Source organism: Rattus norvegicus, chromosome 5 (assembly GCF_021556685.1).
Source record: "Rattus norvegicus strain SHRSP/BbbUtx chromosome 5, alternate assembly SHRSP_T2T, whole genome shotgun sequence".
Taxonomy (NCBI): Eukaryota; Metazoa; Chordata; class Mammalia; order Rodentia; family Muridae; genus Rattus; species Rattus norvegicus.
The window spans coordinates 161,364,858-161,391,133 of record NC_141538.1 but is presented as its reverse complement, the minus strand read 5'-3'; the positions used below and the strand labels follow the sequence as shown (position 1 = coordinate 161,391,133).

The 26,276-nt window shown below is 47.3% G+C and overlaps 1 protein-coding gene and 1 pseudogene across 1 annotated transcript in view; both read left to right on the top strand.

The window, feature by feature from the left end:
• The first annotated feature begins 12,555 nt into the window (after positions 1 to 12,555).
• Positions 12,556 to 26,276, top strand: part of Kazn (kazrin, periplakin interacting protein) — a 988,882-nt gene continuing 975,161 nt past the window's right edge. Inside the window, exon 1 of the mRNA XM_087549465.1 lies at positions 12,556 to 13,425. Within this exon, the coding sequence (XP_087405591.1) occupies positions 13,335 to 13,425 (91 nt within the window). The 5' untranslated portion in view covers positions 12,556 to 13,334. The remainder of the gene's footprint in view (positions 13,426 to 26,276) is intronic.
• Positions 18,006 to 18,549, top strand: LOC148006139 (large ribosomal subunit protein uL5 pseudogene; annotated as a pseudogene).

Genomic DNA, 26,276 nt, shown 5'->3' with positions numbered 1-26,276 from the left:
CAAATTCATCTGGAATAACAAAAAACCCAGGATAGCTAAAGCTATCCTCAACAATAAAAGGACTTCAGGGGGAATCACTATCCCTGAACTCAGGCAGTATTACAGAGCAATAGTGATAAAAACTGCATGGTATTGGAACAGAGACAGACAGATAGACCAATGGAATAGAATTGAAGACCCGGAAATGAACCCACACACCTATGGTCACTTGATTTTTGACAAAGGAGCCAAAACCATCCAATGGAAAAAAGATAGCATTTTCAGCAAATGGTGCTGGTTCAACTGGAGGTCAACATGTAGAAGAATGCAGATCGATCCATGCTTATCACCCTGTACAAAGCTTAAGTCCAAGTGGATCAAGGACCTCCACATCAAACCAGACACACTCAAACTAATAGAAGAAAAACTAGGGAAGCATCTGGAACACATGGGCACTGGAAAAAATATCCTGAACAAAACACCAATGGCTTACACTCTAAGATCAAGAATCGACAAATGGGATCTCATAAAACTGCAAAGCTTATGTAAGGCAAAGGACACTGTGGTTAGGACAAAACGGCAACCAACAGATTGGGAAAAGATCTTTACCAATCCTACAACAGATAGAGGCCTTATATCCAAAATATACAAAGAACTCAAGAAGTTAGACCGCAGGGAAACAAATAACCCTATTAAAAAATGGGGTTCAGAGCTAAACAAAGAATTCACAGCTGAGGAATGCCGAATGGCTGAGAAACACCTAAAGAAATGTTCAACATCTTTAGTCATAAGGGAAATGCAAATCAAAACAACCCTGAGATTTCACCTCACACCAGTGAGAATGGCTAAGATCAAAAACTCAGGTGACAGCAGATGCTGGCGAGGATGTGGAGAAAGAGGAACACTCCTCCATTGTTGGTGGGATTGCAGACTGGTAAAACCATTCTGGAAATCAGTCTGGAGGTTCCTCAGAAAATTGGACATTGAACTGCCTGAGGATCCAGCTATACCTCTCTTGGGCATATACCCAAAAGATTCCTCAACATATAAAAGAGACACGTGCTCCACTATGTTCATTGCAGCCTTATTTATAATAGCCAGAAACTGGAAAGAACCCAGATGCCCTTCAACAGAGGAATGGATACAGAAAATGTGGTACATCTACACAATGGAATATTACTCAGCTATCAAAAACAACGAGTTTATGAAATTCGTAGGCAAATGGTTGGAACTGGAAAATATCATCCTGAGTGAGCTAACCCAATCACAGAAAGACATACATGGTATGCACTCATTGATAAGTGGCTATTAGCCCAAATGCTTGAATTACCCTAGATCCCTAGAACAAACGAAACTCAAGACGGATGATCAAATGTGAATGCTTCACTCCTTCTTTAAAAGGGGAACAAGAATACCCTTGGCAGGGAAGGGAGAGGCAAAGATTAAAACAGAGACTGAAGGAACACCCATTCAGAGCCTGCCCCACATGTGGCCCATACATATACAGCCACCCAATTAGACAAGATGGATGAAGCAAAGAAGTGCAGACTGACAGGAGCCGGATGTAGATCGCTCCTGAGAGACACAGCCAGAATACAGCAAATACAGAGGCGAATGCCAGCAGCAAACCACTGAACTGAGAATAGGACCCCCGTTGAAGGAATCAGAGAAAGAACTAGAAGAGCTTGAAGGGGCTCGAGACCCCATATGTACAACAATGCCAAGCAACCAGAGCTTCGAGGGACTAAGCCACTACCTAAAGACTATACATGGACTGACCCTGGACTCTGACCTCATAGGTAGCAATAAATATCCTAGTAAGAGCACCAGTGGAAGGGGAAGCCCTGGGTCCTGCTAAGACTGAACCCCCAGTGAACTAGACTGTGGGGGGGAGGGTGGCAATGGGGGGAGGGTTGGGAGGGGAACACCCATAAGGAAGGGGAGGGGGGAGGGGGATGTTTGCCCGGAAACCGGGAAAGGGAATAACACTCGAAATGTATATAAGAAACACTCAAGTTAATAAAAAATAAATAAATAAAATAAAATAAATGTAAAAAAAAAAGAGTTGAAGTGGTTGTGGTGTCTCTTCATGGGATAAAAACACCGACCAAGGGGTTGGGGATTTAGCTCAGTGGTAGAGTGCTTGCCTAGGAAGGGCAAGGTCCTGGGTTTGGTCCCCAGCCAGGGGGGGCGGGAACACCGACCAAGACACCAGTTTAGGGGTTTTCTATGCTAATGCTGATGTGTTTGTTTTTCCGTTCAAGCCTCAGGTCTTACCTCTTCTACTTTCCCTTCATCATACCCTCAGGGGAGGCTGTCACTTTTATGCTTCTTAGGGAAACCCTTCCTTATGTTAAAAAGTTGTGCTTGGAGTCCGAGGAGACCCAGAGGTTCAGAGGACCAGGGATTCAATTCCCGGCACCTACACAGTGGTTTTATATAACTCAAGTTCTTCAGGATCTGACACCTTTTTCTTGCCTCCAAAGGCATCATAGTGCCCAGACATACGAGTAGGCAAAATACCTATATGTGTAAGAGTGAAATAAATCTATAAAAAGAAAATTGTCCTTTATTTCTTTGACACATTTTTGGAGGCCTGAACTAGTTTGGCACATGAAGAGTTTTTGTGCTATTCCTCATTTTCTTTGTAGGAAAGAAATATTGGTCACAAATAATCTATCTATGTCCCTTGGTCAATTCTGCTCTATTTTTAGTATATTGTGTAGGTTTTAGTTCTTCCACTTTCTCCTTGCAATACATCCTTTTTTGCTTCATATTTGAAGCTGGTTGGATTGACTTGTTTTATTATTGTGAAGGACACTTCAGGCTGCCCCAGCTGCTTTTTTTCTTCTGGATAGCAACAGACTCATCATTGGTTTCTAACTCCCTATCCCCTCCCCTCCCCTCCCCTCCCCTCCCCTCCTCTCCCCTCCCCTCCCCTCCCCTCCCCTCCTCTCCCCTCCCCTCCCCTCCCCCTTTTCTCCCTCTCCTCTCCCTTTCCCTGCTCTCTTCTCTTCCTGTCTCCTCTCCTTCACTCTCTCCTCTTTTCCTCCTTCCCTCTTCTCTTCCTACTCCTCTCTCCATCCTTCCCTCTCCTCCCTCCATTTTCTCTCCTCTCCTACCCTTCCCCTCTTCTCCCTTCTCTTCTAACTCTCTCCCACCATATCCTATTGTTGGAGACAGGTCTAACTATGTACCCCATGATGGCTTCAAACTTTTGATCTTCTACTTCATAATGCTGTGCTAGGATGACAGTCACACCCTCCCAAATCTAACTCTACACCAGCCCCCCCCCCGTTTTATTTATTTAATGTAAGAGCACACCGTCACTGTCCTCAGACGCACCAGAAGAGGACATCTAATTCCATTGCAGATGGCTGTGAGCCACCATGTGGTTGCTGGGAATTGAACTCAAGACCTCTGGAAGAGCAGCCAGTGCTCTTAACCACTGAGTCATCTCTCCAGTCTGATTTTCTGACTTTTTAAAGATTACTTTCATACTAATTTTTTCCTATTAGCATGGTAAGATTATAAATTTTAAAATAATCTTCAATGACCATTCAAGAGATTTAAGTACGCACATGACTTACCGAAGGCTTATATACATTTATACCTTGACATGGACAATGAAAGGATCTTTAGACTATTTTAACTTTATTTACCTCTTCTAATGTCTAAACTATTTTGTTCTATATTATTTCTGTGTATGCTTAAAACACTACAGCACATTAATATACTAGCATAGACTAGAATGTCAGTTATGATAGCCATAGTTTGTATAATCTATGAGTATACACACACACACACACACACACACATATATATATATTAATATTCCCTATGTGTACTAGGAGGATAGGCATGAGCCCTCACCTCTTTCTGTGGCTGTCAGATCTTTTGTGGGGGTGTTGTTCAAGACTGTAGGCATACAGCCTGTCACCAACACTCTGCTCTCGAGCACTGCTGGTTCCTAATGACACACCACTGAGGAAGTTTGCAGACAGCAAACTTCCACTCTTAGCATTTTGCACGTTTCTTGCTTGGCATCTTGCTACAAAGAGAACCACTTTCTTCTACCTTTCCACATTTGTATGAATTTGTTTGTTTATGTCTGAACGTGTGTGATGATTCACCCACGTGTCCACTCATCCATCCATTCATGCGGGCTCTGCTGCCTTTAAGCCTAGCGCTTGGCTCCATTTCATGACATCGCACTGGTGGTGATATGAAGAAATTGGAGCCTTCTTACGGGCAGGAAGGCAAAATGATGACACTGTTGGAAAGTGGGCAGTTCCCCAAAAGACTAAACATAGAATTACCACATGACCCAGAAAGTCTATTCTTCAATACATACCCAAGGGAAATGAAAATAGATGCCAGCATCAAAAAAAAATAGATGTGCTTACATACATTCATAGCAGCATAAATAAATAAATGATATGATATGATGTGATATAAATAACGTGACAGTCAGTAGATGGAAGTCATCCACAAGCCCAACATCAGACAAATGGAAAAGTAGAACAGGGTATATACACACTGTCTTAGTCAGTGTTCTGTGATGTGAAGAGACACCATGATGAAAGCAGCCCTTAAAAAGAGAAGCATTGAGTTGGGAGTTTGCTTACAATTTCAGAGGCCAAGTCTGTCATCATCACGGCAGGATGCACAGCTACATCACGTGATCCTCAGGCAGCAAGCATTGGGGGTGGGCAGAGACACAGAGACACAGAGACACAGAGATACACACGGAGACAGAAACACACACACAGAGATACAGACAGACAACTGACTCCCAGAGACACACCTCCTCATCTTTCTAAGCAGGTCACTAACTGGAGGCTAAGCATGCACATGTATGAGCCTTCAGGGGCCAATCTCATTCAAACCACCATGTATATATAGATTAGTATTACTCATAAAGAAGAACTGGGTGTTTCTAGATGCCGCAAGGTGGGCAAACCTTGAGAACACCATGCAAAGTGTAGGAAGCCAAACAAAAGTTAGCATGTTACAGAATCCTGTTTGTGTGAAAAATCCAGGCCAGGGAAGTGAATAGATATGGAAATGTGCTTTCTGAGGCTTGGAGGGAGATGGGCTGGGGGTGAGAACTGAGTATTCGTGTGTGTGTTTGTGTGTGTGTGTGTGTGTGTGTGTGTGTGTGTGTGTACCAAAAACCAACCTCATATTTCATTCCTCAGGAGCCATCTACCTTGTGTGTCGGGACAAGGTCTCTTTCTAGGATCCAGGGTTTGCTAATTGAGCTGTACTGGCTGCCAGTGAGCTTCAGGGATCCGCCTGTCACCACCATCCAGCTCGGATCACAAGAGCAGCCAGTCATCGTGCCTGGAGTGTCACATGGATGCTGGGGATTGAACTCAGGTCTTTATGTGGCAAGCGCTTTATGACTGAGATGTCTCCACAGTGTATTAATAATGCAGACTGTGTCACTGACTATGCATATGCCAAGACCACAGAACTCTATGTACCTTAAATAGAAGAATGATATAGCCTATGAATTGTGTTGATAAAAAAATGTAAGAGAACATTCATCATGGTGATTTTTCTAGACTAGTCATTAACTAGTCATTATTGTGCTAAGCCAGAGCACAACTTCTCAATGAGATAGGCAGTTGCTGATTGGAAAGCCATGTGGCACAGAGGTAAATTACCTACTCGGGGCTATGTGACTTGGCTGGGGGATCTTGGCAAAGCGCATATATTTTTCTAAACTTACATTTCCTCCTCTGGGAAGGAATGTGTGAACATCTGCTATACAATGTGAATGTTCGGTACAGCACGGAACATACAGTACAGTGAGATACAGTACAGCGTAGTCAGTGCAATAGTTCATGCTGTGTGGCCGCCTCTCCCCAGTGGCTCACAATGCTCTGAAATATGCTATATTCATGGTGACATTTGCCTTTTGTCATGAAGTATTATGAGGGCGAAAACTCAATTTGACTACGGTGTTTAAAAGAGGCCTTTGGGCTGTGGCTAAGATTGGACAAGGTCACGAGGGTGGAGTACCCATGATGGAATACTAGTGACTCTGTAAGAGGAGAGAGACCGGAAAGACACATTGCCATGTGCAGGTCACTGTGAGAAAATGTCTAGGTGGGCCAGCTTAAGGAAAGGCCCATCAAGGCCCATGGTTTCAGAGGGTCTAGTCTATGGTGAGATCACTATAGGCTGTGTGTGTGTGTGGTGTGTGTGATGTTGGAGATATTGGGGGTGGGAGGGTTGGTCAGCTGGCTCCATTGTGCTGGTGAAGCAGTGAACCATAAACTAGTGTAATAGAAAGAGATACTGACTTCCTGGCGGAGGAGGAGGAGGAGGAGGAGGAGGAGGAGGAGGAGGAGGAAGAGGAGGAGGAGGAGGAGAAGAAGAAGAAGAAGAAGAAGAAGAAGAAGAAGAAGAAGAAGAAGAAGAAGAAGAAGAAGAAGAAGAAGAAGAAGAAGAAGAAGAAAGAGAGAGAGAAGGAGGAGGAAAAGGAGGAGGAGGAGGAGGAGGAGGAGGAGGAGGAGGAGGAGGAGGAGGAGAAGAAGAAGAAGAAGAAGAAGAAGAAGAAGAAGAAGAAGAAGAAGAAGAAGAAGAAGAAGAAGAAGAAGAAGAAGAAGAAGAAAGAGAGAGAGAGAAGGAGGAGGAAAAGGAGGAGGAGGAGGAGGAGGAGGAGGAGGAGGAGGAGAAGAAGAAGAAGAAGAAGAAGAAGAAGAAGAAGAAGAAGAAGAAGAAGAAGAAGAAGAAGAAGAAGAAGAAGAAGAAAGAGAGAGAGAGAAGGAGGAGGAAAAGGAGGAGGAGGAGGAGGAGGAGACGGTGAATGGACTGAGAACGGGCACTCTCGAAGTGACCAACTTCCTGCAACCTTCCAACCTCCTAATGGGTCCTAGCCTGTCAATCAATGAACTCCACAGTAGGTGACCATTGAACATATTAACCAACCATATGGACCAATCAGCTCTCAATAACACCTTCTGCTGAGGGGCAGGCCTTCAGTCTACGAGTGAGTGTTGGGGAGAGCAGGGTATATTTGATATCTGAACCTTAACACGATGGGATGCCTGAACCTCCCAGGGATTCTGCAAGGAGGAAGGCTGTTACAGATCCAGCCCGCCCCACCTTGAACTTCTAAGAGAACCATGAACCAAAATGAAACATCTTTTTATTTAACCCACACCCAGGCTGTGATGCTGTGTTATTACCCGCCACGAATCAACCAGACTGACAGAATACTCTTTGGCTATGAGGGATGAAATATCACGAAAGAGCTGGTTCTAATCTTGGGTCACACTACTGTATACATTACCCTTCCCCTTGCCTCTGTCTGGGCTGTAGTTGCTTCTCTGCACCTTCTGGGGATTGCCGGTGAAAGCGACTGAGCTGCTGAACCTGACCTGACCTTGGAATCAGTCCTTAAGTCTCAAGGGCGGCTGAATCTAAGCAAGGTCAAGAGAGCCTTTTGGGAAAAGTCCATTTAGAATCTATTGGACTGAAAATGTTCTCAGGGGGAGCATAGACATGTGAGTCTGCACACTGACTTGATCCAGGGAAAAATTCATCTCCTTCTAACAAGCTCTAAGTAGACCCTAAAACCTTTTCAGCATAGCACACCATTTTAAACTGGCCTTGGACAAAGGGCTTGATTGAGCCAAGATCGTCTCCACTAGCACAAGCGTCTTCCTTCTACAGGGGTAATTATCCCTTCCTTCTTAGCCAGCTCTGATGCTCTGTGCCTCCCAGGGCTACAAAAGGTGCTAGCCCTTGCCTGTGCTACAATAAGAAGACCTCCCAAGCCTGAGATGTATGTACTGTATGGTACGCCTGTCCATCCGTATGCCCAACAGCTCCTTAGATTCATCAGAGACAGACAGAAAACATTCTGTCTCTCCTTTCTCTCCTCTCCCCACTTCGCCATCTACAAGTGTACACAGAGTTGGGTATCAATTAGTTCTTTGATCAGTGTTCTAGCAAAGATGGAGCCCTGTCCATTAGCCTATAACTTTCCTAATCGCGAGGCTACGATTAGGCCTGGGCTCTGAGAGGAAGTCTCTGCTTTCCTTTCTGAAGCTGTTTCTGACCCTGAGCATATCCTTGTAGGCATGAGCCGTGTTGCAAGCTGGATCCACAGGAAGGAGATCTCTACTGCTCCAGTTGACTGACACACGAGGCAAGAAGGTTCAATGATAGAAATCTGACCTACTGGAAACCCGGACTTCTTAAACGTTGCTTACTGGGCTGGGGAATAGCTCAGTTGGTAAAGTGCTTGCTGTGTAGACACAGGACCTATGTTTGATTTCCACGTAAAAGGCTGGGCATAATGGTATGGGTTAGTGATTCCTGTGTCAGGAAGGTGGAGATGGGGCAATGTTGGGGGCTCACTGGCCAGCTAGCGTAGGTGATGTGGTTTGATAGAAATGTCCCCCACCAGGGTCAAGTGTTTGAATTCTTTTTTTTTTTTTTTTTTTTTCCGGAGCTGGGGACCGAACCCAGGGCCTTGCGCTTCCTAGGCAAGCGCTCTACCACTGAGCTAAATCCCCAACCAAGTGTTTGAATTCTTAGTCCCCTGTTGGTAGAACCATTTGGGAAAGTTGGAGGTCGGTAAGGAGGAGGGGCCGTGACAGAAGTATGTCACTAGGGGTGGGCTTGGGGGGCTTATAGCTGTACCCTACTTCTTGGTTTTTCTCTCTGCTTCCTGTGTGTAGGTTGAATGGGACCGGTAAGCTTCCTGACTCACGTAGGTCTTGTGTTCAACCGTCTTGTCTTCCCTTCTATGGTGGACTGTCTCCTCTCTGGCCCTGTAGGACCTTTTCCCCTAATTTGCATTTTATTAGGGTATTTTTCACAGCAACAGAAAGGGAATTAATATACCAATACGTTCAATTAAATAGTCAAATTCTGGGCCAATGAAGAGATTCTGTTTTAAAAAAAAACAAAACCTAGTGGTATCTGAGATTACCTCCTTGCATAAACAAGCATGCATGTACACACACATAAAACACATTGTGCATACATACACATAAATGTTGGTGAGTAACTTGATTGGGAACCCATAGAACAGGGCAGAGAAACCATCCCACACCCACGGAAACAGACTACTTAATGATATTGAAGTCACAGTGGGGCAGGCTGGGCAGGGCCTCAGTCAATCACCACCTGCTGGGCGGCTTAGACAACAGTAAACGTTTCTCTCTATTCTGCAGACAGAGAATGTGCTACCAGGGTCTGGTCCTGGTGTGGATGTCCTTCTAAGGTGGCAGACTGTCACTCCTCCCTGTGTTCACTTGGTGGAGAGAGCAAAGGGGAATCTCTGACATGTTTTTTATAAGGACACTGACCCCATTCATGAGGGCCCCACCTTCAGATCTAACTAGCCTCCCCTCTAGTAGCCTAACAGTTGGGACTATGATTTCAATATAGAGCACTGTGGGTACAGGGCATTTGGTTCATTGCAGAGGAGAAAAAGATGGTTTGAAAGAAACTGGTCCTGGGCTGGAGAGATGGCTCAGCGGTTAAGAGCACTGACTGTGGGATGATGTCACAGGTGAGGCAGGTACAAGATAGAAGGAGGCCTGTCATTGGACGAGAAGGAAGGATGGGCAGGAGAAAAGTTTGAAGGAAGAGGAGGAGGCTGGAATGGAAAGGAGGAAGAGACAGGAAGGACGGGGGAGGAGCCGAGGGACAACAATGGAGGTTGACGTTAAGATTCTGCTCTGTGTATTTACAGGTTGTTATTGATGTTCTTAAGGGGTGGATGTGTATTGGGCTTTGTATGTTTAGGTGGGCAATTATATCTTTTCAGTTGGGTCAAAGGTTATTGTGTTGTATGTTCTTTTATGTGACAGTTTGAGTGTAGGAAAGTGCGGTGGGTGGAGACAGTGGGCCGCCGCCCTGGAGTTGGGAATGTGTTTCCGTCAAGATATCTAGCAGACATCTTGGGACACTGTGGTGCCGGACCTAGTGGGGATAAAAGACAACCATACCTTTTTTTTTTATTTTTTATATTTTTACAACAACACTGAGTGCTCTTCTAGACCTGAGTTCAATTCCCAGCAACCACATGGTGGCTCACAACCATCTGTAATGGGATCTGACGCCCTCTTCTGGTGTGTCTGAAGACAGCTGCAGTGTACTTGTATAAATAAAATAAAATAAATAAATCTTTAAAAAAAACTGGTCCGTAATACTGGAGGTAGTGGAAACTGCCATGTGTAATATCAGATGTATAAGTAGGCCCCTCATAGACTAAAACCATGTACGTGCCTTAGTTTTGTTTCCTACTGCTGTGACAAAATTCCATGGAGAAAGCAGCCTAGAGGGGAAAGGGTCTGTCTGTTCAGCTCACACTTCCAGGTTACCGTTCATCCTGGTAAGGAAGTCACAGTGGCAAGAAATTGAAGCATCTGGTCCCATCATACTCACAGTCAAGTGCAGAGAGCAATGAATTAATGTATCCATGCCTAACTCAGCCCCCCTTTCAATTCCCACTTCTTTGTATGTGTGTGCATGTGCACATGTCATTGTATGAATGGACCAGAGGGCAATTTGTGGGAGTTGGTTCTCTCCTTCCACCATGTAGCTCCCAGGAATTGAGCTGAGGTTGTCAGGCTTAGAGGCAAGTGCCCTTACCCACTGAGTTATCCAGATGGCCCCCTTTCTTCCACAGTTCAGGTTCTTCTGTCTAGGGAATGGTGCCACCCACAGTGGGCAGGTTCTTCAGTCTAGGGAATGGTGCCACCCACAGTGGGCAGGTCATCTCCTCTCTGTTAATATAATCAAGATAGTTCCCCATAGACATACCCACTGGCCAACCTGATACAGACAGTGCATTGGTCTATATCACTTCCCGGCTGTTTTCTAGGTTGTGTCAAGGTTAACCATCACAGCACAAGAGGTAAAAGTGTGTTAGAAGGAGGCTCACTTCGTGACTCAGAGGTAAGGGAGCATGTCTTTGGCAAGATTAGTAAATAAGACTGGAAGTTCAAAACTCAGTGGGTCTGACCACATTTGTTTCTAGTTAAAACACAGATATCAGTTGCAAAACTACAGGAGGATGACCTACAGCGAGAAGACCCCACCAAAGCCTAGGGATAAGTAAGTGTTTAATGTGTAGCAGTCAAAGGACACTCTTGTAATCAGGAAGAAAGACAGGAAACGGAACGGGACCAGATCACAGGGCAAGAGCTTGAACAAGAGAAGGAAGCACCAGAGGCTACTACAGTTTCCAGGGACTACTAGGCGTTTAATTAAGGAAGGATAAAGCGAAACAATGAATCCAACTGAAAGACACCTGTTAGATTTCCCAGCGTCCTCCTTGTTTTTTTTTTTTTCTAAGAACAGTTACTGTCAAAGATGTGAGGGTGTGGTAAAATTAATTTCACATGTTGTAACCACTACTCTTCACATCAGTACCATGGACAGGATCAGTCCAGTATAAACTGTGCAGACCCATGCATTCTGGCTTGTGCCACTTACCCTGATGTAATTGGTCACAGTGCCTCCATTTATCCAACCAGACCATGTACGGCTTGATGACTTTGAATCCTAGGGAGCACCATGGTTACTCTGGCCTCTGGAGCAGGCTGTTTCCCCTCTGCCTTAGGGTATTCTTCTCTTACCCAAAGTCAAGGCTTCCTCTGACCCCAGTCTGGGGTTGTCTTGGAGCCTCTCCCTCACTGTCACAGAGAGCGATTCCTGTTGTCTAAGACTTCATGATGTAAAAGAGAGTCTTTCCTATGACAGGGAAAGAGGTGCTCAATCACTTAAGACACCAGAAGACAAACTGGTCGTGGTGGTGCAGGCCTTTAATCCATAGGCAGAGGCAGCGGATCTCTGTGAGTTCAAGCTAGCCTGATTTACATAGAGAAAGAAACCCGTCTCAAAAAACAACCAACCCAGGGCTGTCACTGGAGAAGCTCCTTCCTGTCAGAAAGCCTGTGTGTCCCTAAAGGAGCTGCGATGTTTTCTCTGGTACTTTCAATCAGGAAGAGGCTTTAAACTTCTCTGGAGGAAAAAACACGCTAGAGCTTGAGTGACTGCAGCTGGCAAATTGGAGTTCGTGCTTACAACCTCCAGGTGCCAGTGTCATTGTCTAACCAGGTGATTGCCAGCCCTGGAGCCCCAACCATGTTGGAGTTGACTCCCTAGAGAAAGCACTACCAGGAGAGCTAGAGTGGGGCAGTGTCTTTAAAACCATTTTTGTCAGATGCTAAGGTAACTTTAAGACCCAGTGTCACTGGGGCAGTGGTTGTATCCTGTGGCTATCCCCACTTTCTAGACTAACTGCCCCTGTCCTTTGTAATAGTGGGTCTGAACATTCTCCTCCCAGCCCAGGGTTAGGGTGTCTAAGATACAGCCCTCGCTGTTTTCTCCCTTCAGGGAGAAACGGATGACTCGTCTCTGGTCTCTGGTCTCCTCTCCTGGATCTGTAAATTCCATGGCCAGCAGTCTGGTGTCCCAGGTCTGACGCTTCCTTGGCTGTGGACATGAAGAGGTTACTCCAGCCTTGGAGCCTGCTGGGCTGAGTTAGCACTTCCCTTCCACATCCAGGAGCTCTCTCCAAGTAACAGCCCCCTTTGCATCACCGAGAGGGGATAGCAGAGCAGGCTAGGGACACCGCTGCAGTAGGTCGCAGCAGGGGTTCTGTCAGCACGTGTCATCGCGTGGATTCCCACCGTCAGGTCAGGCGGCCAGGAACTGGAAGGCAAAGGCATTCAGAGGAGTGAAGGATGAGCCAGCGACGCCGGTGCCCCCGCAGCTGCAGAGCGCTCCGCTGGAACTGCTGCCGCCGCTACTGCTGTCGCTGCGCACGCCTCTTGCTGCCTCCCCAGGCTGCAGCGGCCCCTGGGACCCAGAAGCCAGACTGGAGCCACAGAGATCCAACCAGGACCCAGGAGCCACGGACTGCCGCCTGTGAGACCAGCTCCCCAGGGAGCCTGGGCAGCGCTTTGCTGGCTGCCGGTGCAGGACTGGAGACCTCTCTAGCCAGTGTGGCTGAGGAGGAATCGGCTCTTCCCTAGTCACAGGAGCGGCCCATCCACATCCAGGCTTCTTTCTGGAGCAGAGGAAGTAACTCCTGTTGGGGCAGCTTAGATTGAGCTCTACCGCTAAGGCTTGTACACCCCACCCCCTTATTTGCAGAGCCTTCCGGTGTCATTTCTCACCTGACAGGTTTGAGAAAAGAAAAAAAAAACCCACAAAGACAGAGCTGAGTGCAGAGCCTTGTAAACTTTGGAGGCGGGAACATTCTCTTGAAGAGGACAAGTGGCCCCAAATCTACCACTGTTCTTGCGCTAGTGGCAAAGCCTGTTGGTGGGACACCAGCCACAAGGCCAACCGCAAGGACCTACCAGACCGTCATGGAGTCCGTGTTGACAGCATCCAGTTCCCCCACAGGCCGTGTTACCTTCTCCCGTGTCTTCGGCCAACAGTGCCAGCTAATGGAAGCAGGTAGGATGTGGCCAGAGAGTGAGGAACAGAATCTTCCAGTAGTGGAGGTCTGTCAGTGTCGTCTCATCGTTATTCTGGGATTCGATGGATGGTTATGTTTGTCACTCTAAATGATGAACTTTTTAGGCCTGACTCTGAGACTTGAAGCCACCACTGGGGCCTGAAGATGAGTGTGTGTGTGTGTAGGGGGGAGAGGGGGTGGGCGTCTCTGTCTTTTGTTGTTGTTTTCTCTGACCAGCTGCTGGAGGAGGGAAACTATGCCAGGAGAGAGAAGGTAGACTGGTGAGCATGCCTGCCTCTGGGGATAGCTGACAGTCCTGGACTAGTTGCCTTTCTGTTCCTTGCCTCTCTGATCCTGGTCGTTGCTGCAGCCATGCCTGGAGGCACTGTTGGAATTGTTTAGAAGCTCACCATTGTATCTTCTCTGGCCCTTGGCTCTGGTAGGGGATCTCTCTGGCAAGGAAGGCAGCAACCTTTACTCGTAGGTCGTAGGTAGAAAAGTTGACATCGTTGCTGTCAGTCATCTTGCTGAGATGTGCGGTTGATTACAGACCAAAGTCAGGAAGGGGTGAATGACCCCATGTGAGTGGTCACTGGGAGAAAGCCCACCAGCGGTGCGTATGGTGCTGTGGGAATCAATTCAGAACTCCTGGCTTTGCTTCTCTGATCTTTTAATTTATTTATTGAGTTCATTACTACTGAGGAAAGGACTGGGTTTGAAGTGTATTTTGCCTTGAGTCTCAGGAAGGTGTTGGGAAGACCACTGTCTTCAGAGTCTGGGGCCGTGTCACACAGGTGCTTTCATGGGAGTTGGGGGTCCCATGACCTTGAGAATGGCAGACCCTTCCTCATCGGTGGGCTTTATCATTCTAGGTACAAAACAAAATGACTGCACTCAGGCCTTCCTGGTCTGACCAAACCCAAGGCTCTGCGCTTTCAGGAGCATGGCATGGAAGAGATTTCAATGTCCTGCTTGTTTCTAAGACGACGTGCACAGGGAGGCAACCTGTGTACCGTGGGTTTGAGTCCTGGCTTCGCTTGTGTAAGTTATAAGTTGCCTGTCTTCACACGGGCTCTCGAGCCTCTCTGTGCCTCAGTCAGCTCACCTGTGGAGTGGGGGGTGCCAGGCACCATTACACGGGCCACGGTGGACACTTCTGTGTAGGCTTGTGTGGACTTCTGGTCTTGCAGCGAAGGGCGCAGTGGACTCTGTGAGGAAAAAAAAATCCAGGAGCACAGAACATACCTGTCTGCCTCACAGATTGATTCTGGTTTATCCAGAGATTAAGAATCTCCTACTCCTCCATCTGTCTGTGGAATAGTCTATCTAGAAAGGTGACTTCCACCCCAGGAGGGCCAAGAATTGCCCTGCTTCTCTGAGGTTGCTGGGGCAAGGCAGATTGCATTTCTAAAGCGCCTGGGTCCCCTGGGGCTTTATCCTCCTTCCTTTTCAAGCACCCTGACCTAAATCAGGCCACGAAACCCTCAATCTCCTTTGTAAAAAGAAAACCACCAAAAAACCCAGAAAACAAAACACCAAACATCCTTTATGTCGAGAGGCCACTGCAGGACGGGATGACAAGGGCCAGCTAATCTTCTCTAGGGAGGACTCTCCCTGAAAGAACACAAGGAGGAATCATTAGCCTGCATTCAGGGAGCACACTAAATTAGGAGGTGGAGGGAATGAGGAGAAAGCTGGCCTGTCTCCAGACAGCCATTGGTAGCCGGTCAGTATCATAAAGGAGATCTTAAATGTGTGTTGGAATGATTTGCAGACTCCAGAGCTCTGCAGCTGGGTTAATCACGGCTGTTCCCCAGGGAACAGCATCTGTCAGCCCTGTGTATTCTTGAGGTGTTCCCTATGTGCCCTCCGTGCTGCCAAGACCTGCAGGATCTACGGGGTGAGGTATGGCCCTTGCTCTGGGATGCTGGTCTGGCTGGCTGTAAATGCAAATTATCTTGAGGAAACGAGACACCATGATTTCTCAACTACACTACTTTCCTGGTCCCCATCCTTCCATTTTATGAAAACTACTCGAGAGAGAGATAGAGATAGAGATAGAGATAGAGATAGAGATAGAGATAGAGATAGAGATAGAGAGAGAGAGAGAGAGAGAGAGAGAGAGAGAGAGAGAGAATTTGGTGCCATGCTTAACTCCTGTGGCTTGAACCTCACCGTTTTTGTTTTGACAGTTATTTCTAACTCCTAGCGCACAGGGTTTTTAATTTCCTATTTTCTATGTCAACTTCAAACAGCAGTGAGAGGGTGGCTGGTCTACACAGGTGTGGCAGACGAAGGCTCCATCCTTCCTGCCTGATGCCTCCAAGTGGGAGCTGTCAGTGCACTATCCAGCCTCACTCTTCTTTCTGGCTTCTCTTCAACACTGTGCTAAGGATGCTGGGAAGTCTGATGGGACGGACAGCGGAGGCTCCAGCAAGTGTGTCCTTGGCTTCGGTGTAGCGGAGCAGTGTTCCATCGTATCTGTCTCTTCACTGGCCTGCGAAGTGTGTGCCCAGACGTGCTTCTGACTCAGTGTTTTGTTGAGGACTCTTGAAGTTTGTGTGTGTGTGTGTGTGTGTGTGTGTGTGTGTGTGTGTGTGTGTGTGTCTGTGGGTGTATCTCTCTCTCTCTCTCTATTTCTGTCTGTGGGTGTATCTCTGTGTGTCTGTCTGGGTGTATCTTTCTTTCTCTCCCTCTCCCTCTCCCCCCCGCCCCGTGTGTGTGTGTGTGTGTGTGTGTGTGTGTGTGTGTGTGTGTGTGTTTATGTGTGCATGTAGAGGCCAGTTGCCAACCTCAGATGTCATTCTTCAGAGACCAACTACCTTGTTTTGAGACAGGGTCTCTCACTGGCCTAGAACTCATGAAGTGGCTTATGTTGGTTGGCCAGTGCCACCCATGGATGTGACCGTATCTGCCTACCCAGTGCTGGAATTACAAGCAACGTCCTGCATGACACCCGACTTTTAAAATTCGGGTTCTGGGGATCAAAATCAGGTCCTTGTGCTCACAAAGCAAGCACGTACTGACTGAGCCCCCCCTCCCCAGCCCACCAGGGTACTCTTGACCTTGGTGTAGCTAAGGAATCCCCCTTGTCCTCTTCAGAGCTCATGAAATGTGTGGCAGGCACGTCTCCAACTTAGTGAGTGGGCGTGTCTGGTGGGAGACTCTTGACTCACCTTTGGCCTAGCATTCATTGTGGGGTGACCACAACTCAGAAGGGACTTGGTTTCCTGTACCAGAGGCTGACTTGGGAAGCAGCCTCCATGTCCCCCTGAGTTAATTTGCGTTGAGTGTTTTGGACAGAAAGCATTTCTTTTTCTTTCTTTTTTATTGGATATTTCTTTCTTTTTTTTTTCTTTTTTTTTTTTCCGGAGCTGGGGACCGAACCCAGGGCCTTGCGCTTCCTAGGCAAGCGCTCTACCACTGAGCTAAATCCCCAACCCCTGGATATTTCTTTATTTATATTTCATATGTTATTCCCTTTCCAAGTTTCCTGTCCCTAAGCCCCCTATCCCCTCCCCTCCCCTTCTTCTATAAGGGGGTTCCTCTCCCCATTGCCTCCCTTGCTCCCCCCCCAAATCCCTTACACTGGGGGTCCAACCTTGGCAGGACCAAGGGCTTCTCCTTCTGTTAGTGCCCAGCAAGGCCATCCTTTATTACAGAAAGCATTCCTATGGGTTTACAGAGCTTGACCAGCGAGACTGAAGTCACCCTGTCCACTGTGTTCTGCTGACACTGCAGGAACTCAGGCCCAGCTGCAGGGAAGGGGGGAGAGACCAGAGGAGAGGACAGGGTTTCATCACTTGAGGAACTGCTGCAGCTCTGCAGTTCCTGTGGCAGTCATGAAGCCACCACAAGGTTTCTTATGAGCACAGATAAGGACTCATCCCCTACACCATACTACATAGAAACTCAACTGTGCAAGCCATTATTGTCCATCTGTCTCTCACCATTCAGGCCAGCCTGGTCATTTTTAGATGGTTACCATGTTCATTTGTTTGTTTTTCCCTGAAGACTGTATCCCTTTGCCCTGTCTTTAGGATGACACACAGAGATCCCTTCAAATAAGATGTTATATCTATCTGGATCCAGTCTCCAGATTTACAAGTGAGGGGTTAAGAAAGTGACATTTGGGGTTTCTACTGTGAACGGAGCAAGCTAAGCACATTTGAAAAAGCCAAACAAACGAAGATGCCCCAAAACAGAGAAGACCTCTCCGGTCTCTCCATCTGTGGGAATGACAACATGGATTAAGGTTTCCTGTCTTAGGGTTTTATCTCTGAGATAAAACATGGCCAAAAGCAACTTGGGAAGCAAAGGCTTTACTTAGCTTACACGGTACAGTTCTTCATGGAGGGAAGTCAGAACTGGAAATAAGGTGGGAAGCTAGAGGCAGAAACTGAGGTAGAAGCCATGGAGGGATGTTGCTTACTGGCTTGTTTCTCCTGGCTTGCCCAGTTAGCTTTCTTAGAGCATTCAGGACCACCAGCCTAGGTGTGACGTTGCCCACAGTAGACTTGGCTACCTCATAACAATCACCAACCAAGAAAACGCTGGATAGCCCGTCCTGTTCTCCACCATGACGCATGATCAGGTTGAAAAGGAGAACCCCATGTGGGAACTTCACATCCGCAAGCTCTGCCTCAATATCTGTGTGGGGGAGGGCAGAGACAGACAGACCTGAGCAGCCAAGGTGTTGGAGCAGCTCACAGGCCAGACCCCTGTGTTTTCTAAGCTGGATACACTGTCAGGTCCTTTGGCATCCGGAGAAATGAGAGAATTGCTGTTCACGGCAGTCTGTGGAGCCAAGGCAGAGGAGATTCTGGACAAAGGCCTAACGGAGCGAGAGTACGAATTACAGAAGAATAACTTCTCTGATACTGGCGACTTCGGCTTTGGGTTTCAGGAACACATTGACCTGGGCATCAGATATGACCCAAACATCGGCATGTACGGCCTGGACTTCTAGGTGATGCTGGGTAGACCAGCTTTCAACATCGCAGACAAAAAGCACAGAACAGACTGCACTGGGACCAAACACAGAATCAGCAAAGAGGAGGCCATGTGCTGGTTCCAGCAGAAGTATGATGGCATCATCCTTCCTGGTGAATAAACTTTATCCAAAAGGCCAATAAAATTTTCTCAGAAAAAAAGGAAGAAGAAAATGCTGGACAGACTTGTCTACAGGCCAATCTATTGGAGGCGTTTTCTCAATTGACAGTTCCTCTTCTCAAATGATCTAGCTTGTGAGACATTGACAAAAATCTAGCCTAGACAACGCCAAGGTGGGGTATCATGGTCCAGCATCCTGCCTGGCTGTTTTTCAGGAAACCCTGTGATTGATAGCCCACACTGAGATTTCGCAGGGCGAGCTGCTGACACTGCTGCTTATCACCACCCGCTGGTCACAGCACAGCTACAGCCATTTGGAAACCAGAGGTGTGGTTCCTTCCATCCCTTGCCAGATCAGGACTAGTAATGTTTCCTCACTGAAAACGGGCCTGGGGAGGGTCATTAGGCCTGTAACCAAGATGGCAGCCAATCTTCCTCCAGCAGCCACCTCTGCCCTCAGTTTGGGTGTGTGTGTGTTATTACCAAAGGAGAGAGAATTCAAGATGGTTGGACTCTGGGCCCTGTCCCACTGAAATCACCAGGAAGGCCTTGGTTCCAGTGAACAGATTCCATGGGGTGAGGCTGTTTCTAATGTTAGCAACAATCCATCTTCTGCTCTTTTGTTTCATGGTGTGTGTGTGTGTGTGTGTGTGTGTGTGTGTGTGTGTGTGTGTGTATTCATGTTCACATGGAAATGTCTGTGGGTACCGGTGTATAAGCATGTGTTCATGTGCATGTGTGGAGGGCAGAAATCAACCTCAGACATTGTTCTTCAGGTCCCGTCTACATTGTTTTTTGAGATAAAGCCTCGTATTGATCTGTAGATCATGTAGTGTAGAGCAGACTAGACTCTGCCAGTGAACCCCAGGGATCCGCCTGTCTGTGCCTCTCCAACACTGAGATTCTAGACGTACCCCAGCATGTGTGGGATTCTTACATTGTTACTCAGCCCTTGGTGCTAGTGTGGCAAGCACTGTAGACTGACTACACCATCTCCCCAGATCTCTTTTTCAACCCAGGCTGACTTCAAACTCTATGGGGCCGATGCCGGCCTTGAACTCTTGATTCTCCCCTCTCTACTTCCCAAGTGATTAGGTGACTGGCGTGCACCGCCACATCAAACCTATTCTTTTGTTTTTGATGGCAGCATTCCAGGGCAAAAGGAAAGGTCTTGATTTTGGTAGAATAGTGGTGGATATCGCAGAAAAATTAGAAAAATGCATATGTTGTTGTTGTTGTTGGGGTCAGATAGACATCCAACACCACCCTTGGCTTTATCTTTGAAACTCCAGGGATTAAATGACCGACCACTAGTTTCCTTCTTGGAGTCAGCCTTCTTAAGGTTGGAAATCCCCTGAGGGGTGGGAGCCCAGAAGGTGCCTTTTCTTCTCCAGGAGGGGTGGCTTCTCCATTGATCTTTTTCTTGGATGTGGTTTGCTGATCACTTTCACAAGAGCTGTTTTCAATTGGCCCAGTGTGTTCGGTTGTCTGACGCAGCTCCTAAAATTAAGTTTTCTTTGCTTCTTTCCATGTTTCCAAACCTCACCCAGACAACCACTTTATCATGGGCAAAGCTCTCGGCCAGACAAATTTCCCGAAGCTCTTCCCAAAGGAAATGTGAGGAACTGTGGGTTTTGAAGACTAGAGGGAAAGTACACCCTTCCACCATGTGCCTAGAGAGGTGGTTGGCTATGGAGTGAAGCTCAGCCCGCCGTGGGGATTGATGGGAAGTGAAGTTCTCTGTGCCCTGACCTGGAGGACTTACCAAGCAGTAAGGGGTATTAGAAGGCTCCAGAGAGCCATTGTGGGGGATGTTTAACATAGGGGAGATTGTCATCCTGATGCTATAACCACTGTGAGATGCTGTCCTGGGGTGGCACTGGGGTCCCTTCCACATCCTTTCCCCTCCACCTCTCACAGGGGAGACATTCAGACCCGCCGATCTACCCCAGGTTTTAACTCAGTCTCTGACTGTCTTTTGAATCACTTCAACTGCCATCCATCTTCCAGAGCATGTAAGACAGGAGCTAGACATAGCAGACACAGTGTCTAGGCTTTGACCAGAACAGAACACACATTTTCTTCCATCCTTTGTATCAGTGTCCACCCCAAGGCCTGTGCACAGCCTTTCTTTTAAACCACTCAGAGCAGTACAGCATGCCCAGGAGAGAGCCTCGGCCTGAGTCACCAGAAGGTTACTCCGGTGGGCTCCAGACACAAAGCTAAAGCCACAATGGCAGCTGAGCCACCAAGCAGGGGCCCACGTTCAATTTGGGATTTCCTAAACCTTTCGTTCTTGCCTTTGATCTTCTGAAGTCATTATCAGAAACCCACTGTAAGCGCACAGCAGCTTACAGAGAAGGTCAGCTTTGAGGACAAGAGTAAACAGAAGGCTGCAGCCACCCATCTCTGGTCTAAGAGACAACAGACATGACGTGGCCCAGGGAAGACAGCCACTTCTCAGGTGACTTTGTAAGAGGAAGTGCCCCTCAGGGCAAGGGGAAGTCAGATGTCTTGATCTTGAATGTGGGGTGAGAAGTGAGTCTCAGAAAGAACGTCTTCTGGGTCCCTGGGAGTCTCTGAGTGACCTGAGGACCCCAGGCACCAGGGAGAGTTCCTGGCCTTTGGTCAGATGTGGTATATGGGGAATCCCTTGGGTGTCTACAGTAGAGCCAGAAACAGGTCTCCAGCTAGAGTCATGTATTTAGTGAAGCAGTTTCCTGGGTAGAGGGATGGGTAAGGGGACTGGCCGAAGGAGGGGATAGAGGAAGATATGGAGTAAGAGCCTTAGGATGCTAACGATTGGGCCACACCCTCATCAGCATTGAGGTAAGGCAGTAATGAAATCCTGAGGCAGGCAGACGAGGAAATTAAGATTGGAGGTGAACTCTCCTTGCCTGTACCAGGAGATACTCCAATTTGTCTGTTGGAGAACACCCAAGAGTGAAGAGTTGGGTTAAGGTCAAGCTAAGCAGGAATCAAGAGAGTTGCTGAGACTACCATGGGTGGTTGGAGCCAGGCCTGATGGAGGCCAGGGGCAGCATCGGGACAGACAGCTGGGCCATGGACAGTTCTGGTTCAATTTTGGCCATGCTCATTGAACAAGAATAGCTGGACTCAGATTTCTATGTCGAGTTATTTTCTCTCAACATTTTAGGCACGGCATGCTTCTTTCTTCAGCCTTCTGTTACCACTGTTGGCTGTAGTGATCTTGGGGTCGTTTCTCCATAGGTATCCTGCCTTTGCGAAGCACGTGCCTTTAAAAATCTTCACTCTGCAGGCTCTGTAGTTTTACTATAAACTTGGTGTCTCGGAATGGATCTAAATTTATTTATCCTATTTGGGTCATATGTTGCTTAGATCTGACTCCCCCTCCCTCTCTCTCTTTCCTCTCCTCTCTTTTTTTCCTCCTCCTCTTTCAATAATGTCTCACTATATAGCTGAGTTTGTCCCTGAACCTATCTCCTGTCTTATCCTCCTAAGGGCGGGGATTACAGGCACATGCCACCAACCAGCTTTGGCAGGTTATTTCTGTAGACAGGGTTTTCTCTCCATTCTTTCCACCCTTCACCCTTAGATATTCCTCATCTGCACTGGTGTTTTCAAACTGATCTCTTTCATATTCCCTACCTCTGCCTCTCAGCTGTGGTCTGCAAAACGACTTAATAACAATCTTCTGGTTCATTAATTTTCTTTCTGGCTGTGTCTAATCTCCAGCCAACTCCAGACATTCCGATTTTTATTTAAATGTCTCTCTATTTATCAATCTCGGGAGGTTCTGTGTGAGTAGCTTTCAAATCTACCAGATACTCTTTTACCTTTTAAGATAATAGCTTGTCTCTCTCATTCTTGGTTTAATTTGTTTGACTATTTAAACCAGTGGTTCTCAACCTTCCTAATGCTGGGAATTTTTTTAAATACAGTTCCTCATGTTCTAGTGACTCCCCCAACCACAAAATTGTTTCTGTTGCTACTTTATAACTGTCATTTTGCCTCTGTTACGACTCGTGATATAAACATCTGCGTTTTCTGATGGTCTTAGGTGACCCCATGTAAAAGGGTCACTCGACCCCAAAGGTCGAGAATCACTGATCTAAATCATCTATCTGAAGAAGGAATTTCACGCTCCATATCTACAACTCTCGGGGACAGCTTTGACTCAGGCTCACGATGGCTCTTTGTGTGCTCTGTAAGTTTGAATTTTGTATTTGTGTTTTGGGACTTTGCCTTGAGATACTGCTTGATAGAACCTTGATAGTATTTGATATACTTTACCTTGAGGTACTGTTATCATAGCGAAGACTAACTTCTGGACTGAGGATTTCCACAAATTCCCAGGAATGTAAGTTCGAACCTCACACCTTTGAGGAAAGACCAGGGTAGTGAGTTTAAGAACATTCTGCTTCTAATACTCCCACCCCCTCGATATAACACTCTTATCCAGATAGACAAGTTTCATCATATTTAAAAAATGCTTTTGTTTTTTTTAATTGTGTGTGTGTGTGTGTTTGTGTGTATGTGTGTTTGTGTGTAACTTTGATGTCTTCATCCCAGCAATGTAACATTCAAACATCACTTAACAAGGCCACAAGGCCTCTGAGACAAGTCTCAGCCTGGCCACCCGTACTGTGACTGTGACCTTCGATTCTGTATTTCATTACTCTATTCTGTGGATGTATTTGTTTCCTCAGCCACTGTAACCAACTTCCACAACACTGCGGCTCCAACCAACACTCTTATTCTCTCGAGTTTTGGAAGTCAGAAGTCTGGAATGAGGGTGGCAGCAGGGCTGTACCCCACCTCCCCGCGCTCTTGAGGAGAAGCTGCTGCTCACCTCCTTCTGGCTTCCAGGGACTGCCGGCATTTCTTAGCACGTGTCCACAGCACTCCCATCTCTGCTTCTGCGGTTACACTGCTCCTTTTCTTGTTTTGCGAGTGATCTCCTTGTCTCTGCCTTAGGAAGGTGGGGTGGCACGTAGTGCCCTGGAAGCCTTCCTACAACTAGACCTTTAACCCAGTCCCATCCATAAAGACCCTATGCCATGTAAGGTAACAGGTAAATGCCAAGGATCAGGATGCAGGTGTCTTTTGAGGGGACAATCTTTAGCCTTGGGCAGATTTTGCTATAGGAAATCATTTTTACATGTACCGCTCTATTTCTAAATGCCATGGAAGCTTTTTACCTCTCCACATGGGTCCATCATATTTGTTCTCTGAAAATGAGACATTCCCAAGGATCTCTAGGCTGGAGGGGAATCGTACACTTCTGAGAGAGGACTGCTCTCCAAGGGCCAGAGGTTGAGGATGCCGAATGTAGATGCTGTTTGGTACCCGGAAGTGTCTCTTCTCCATTCCCAGGAGACAGAACATCTAGGCTTTGCTTAAGATAGTAAGACGCGCTGTGTGGTCCTACAGGACGGGCCCAAGTTCCTCTGGCTGCTTCAGCTCCTTTTTTTCTCTTTGCCTATGTTTGCTCCCATCTATGCTTCTGGGCTCCCGTGGATGACTGATTTTGGGTTTTTCTCCCACTTGAACTATGGTGACTCCATGTGACCACTCATGACAGACCTTGAACCTGTCTGCCCCTCTCGCTCCAGACACTGAATGGAACATCCACCTGGGAGCTCCTTAGGCTTGCACTGCATGCCAGTGGACGGGATCAAGCCTTGAGTTGACTCTTGCTGAGGGCTGAGTACATTTGGGACACTCTGTCCTGGTCCAAAGCTTCCTTCCTGAGGACAGTCAAGGAACCTGAGCCAGAAGTTGTGTCATGTGTCTCATAGTTCTTTGAGGATAGAGACTGACCAGCCATTGCAAAGCAAAACCCTCAGTGTCCCTGGGTAATTAATGCCTTGGAGTGGTGATGGCAGCTTTTGGCTGCACCAACTCTGAGGGAGGTCAGAGGAAGGAAATAGCTTGTATGTGTGGCATTTGTTTCCCTCCTTTGTGATGTGTCCCCACCTTCTGTTAAGGACTCAAACCTTAACTATGAATATTTTTTATAGCCAGAGATAGTTCTGGGGTCTCTTATCACCCAGTACAGGTCCAAACTTCCTTGATAGCTGGAAACCCACTTGTGTTTCTCCCACTAAACCTGGGAATTGGTGGGCTAATGTCTCCTTCCATGGAGGTGAACAGCCCCTAAGAGATGAGCCAGGGATTGTCTAGAGAAGATTCTAGGCCCTAAACTCCCTGAGGCATTAAACAGGCCAGGGATGGTAGAGAAAGACCACTCACTGAGACCCTCAGCCTAACAACGACTGAGGAATGGCCAGGCTCAGGGTAAGACCTTCTGAGAAGTGTGTATCAGTGACTCTGGGTTGCCTGGGAGCACTGAAGGCTGGCATCATGCAGACCCCTTTACCCAGAAAGACGTGATGAAGATAATCATCTCCAATTGTTTGGGAATGGCTTCTCCAACCTGGACTCCATATGCCCCCTGCATTTGGATGGTGACTCTTGTGGCCAGACACTTGTGGCCAAGTGAGGTTATAAGACTCTGTTGTTCATGAGACACATGGGATGGACTCTTGGGGGTCTAGAGAAAGCAAGGCCAGGAGCAAGTTAGTAATCTGGGTCAGGCTGGGTGCGGCTCGGTCAGTAAGGTGTTTGCATGAGGAGCAGGTTGATCCCCAGGAGCACGTGTGAAAAGAGCTGGATGGATACAGGTGCATAACCTTGTAATCCCAACATCTGGGAGATAGTGACAGGTGCTCACTGGGGCTCACTAGCCAGCCAGGCTAGCTGAATTGATGACTTCAAGGCAGAGAGAGGAGACTAGGTCTCAGAAAACAGGGTAGGTGGTGTCTGAGGAGCTACACCTGGAGTTGACCTCTAGTCTTTGCATGAGTGTACCCATGTGTATATACACACACATGTACACACGCACACACACACACACAGAGGCACATGCACAAACACACGTGCGTGCACACATGTACTGACATGCATGTGTGCACATGTACATACACACAGGCATGCAATGCACATGTGCATGCTCACACAATGCATGCTCACACAATGCATGCTCACACACATGCATGCTCACACACATGCACACACATATACATGCACATGTATATGCATGCACATGTATGTGCACAATGTGGATCAGCTAAGAAAAGAATCTAAGACAGGAAGAGACAGCCTTTGCTTCCAACTGGCTTGAAGAAAATTTAACAATTTTAACCAAACTCCAACCACATTTTAGCAGCCAGTTGGGTTTTCTTCCTATTACAGAATTCTTGGACTTTATACCAGAGACACAGGAGGCCAGGAACTGGTGTTATTCAGGAAGCCGATGGCGGCAACATGTGTTCTTGGAGCAAAGAAAGGCACTCTTGCCTGCTCTAGCATGAAGGACCAGCCATTTTCCTTTGAGGCTGATGAACAAGGTCATGAGAAAGTTGGGGGGCTTTGAGGAAGTGCGTGCTCCTCTGTAAGAGCCGGCTGAGGCAGCTGACATTTTGCTTTGGTCTTGGTGCCTCCAGCCGAGGAGGCTCCAGCTACCACATCTCTGTCCCCTGAGTGCTAAGCGGTCATTAGAAATCCACTTTGTCAGGTGGTACCACCCTGGTTGTCCCCGATTCAAACAAAAGTTCCTTTGTGGCCACTGGCATTGGGGATAGAACTGTGGAGCCATGTCGGGGCCAGAAGGCAGCCAGTGGGGCCTTGGGGCTTTGCTCAGTGAAGTGTCCCTGATAAATGAGTCCCGTGCTCTGTAAGAAAAACTGGTCCT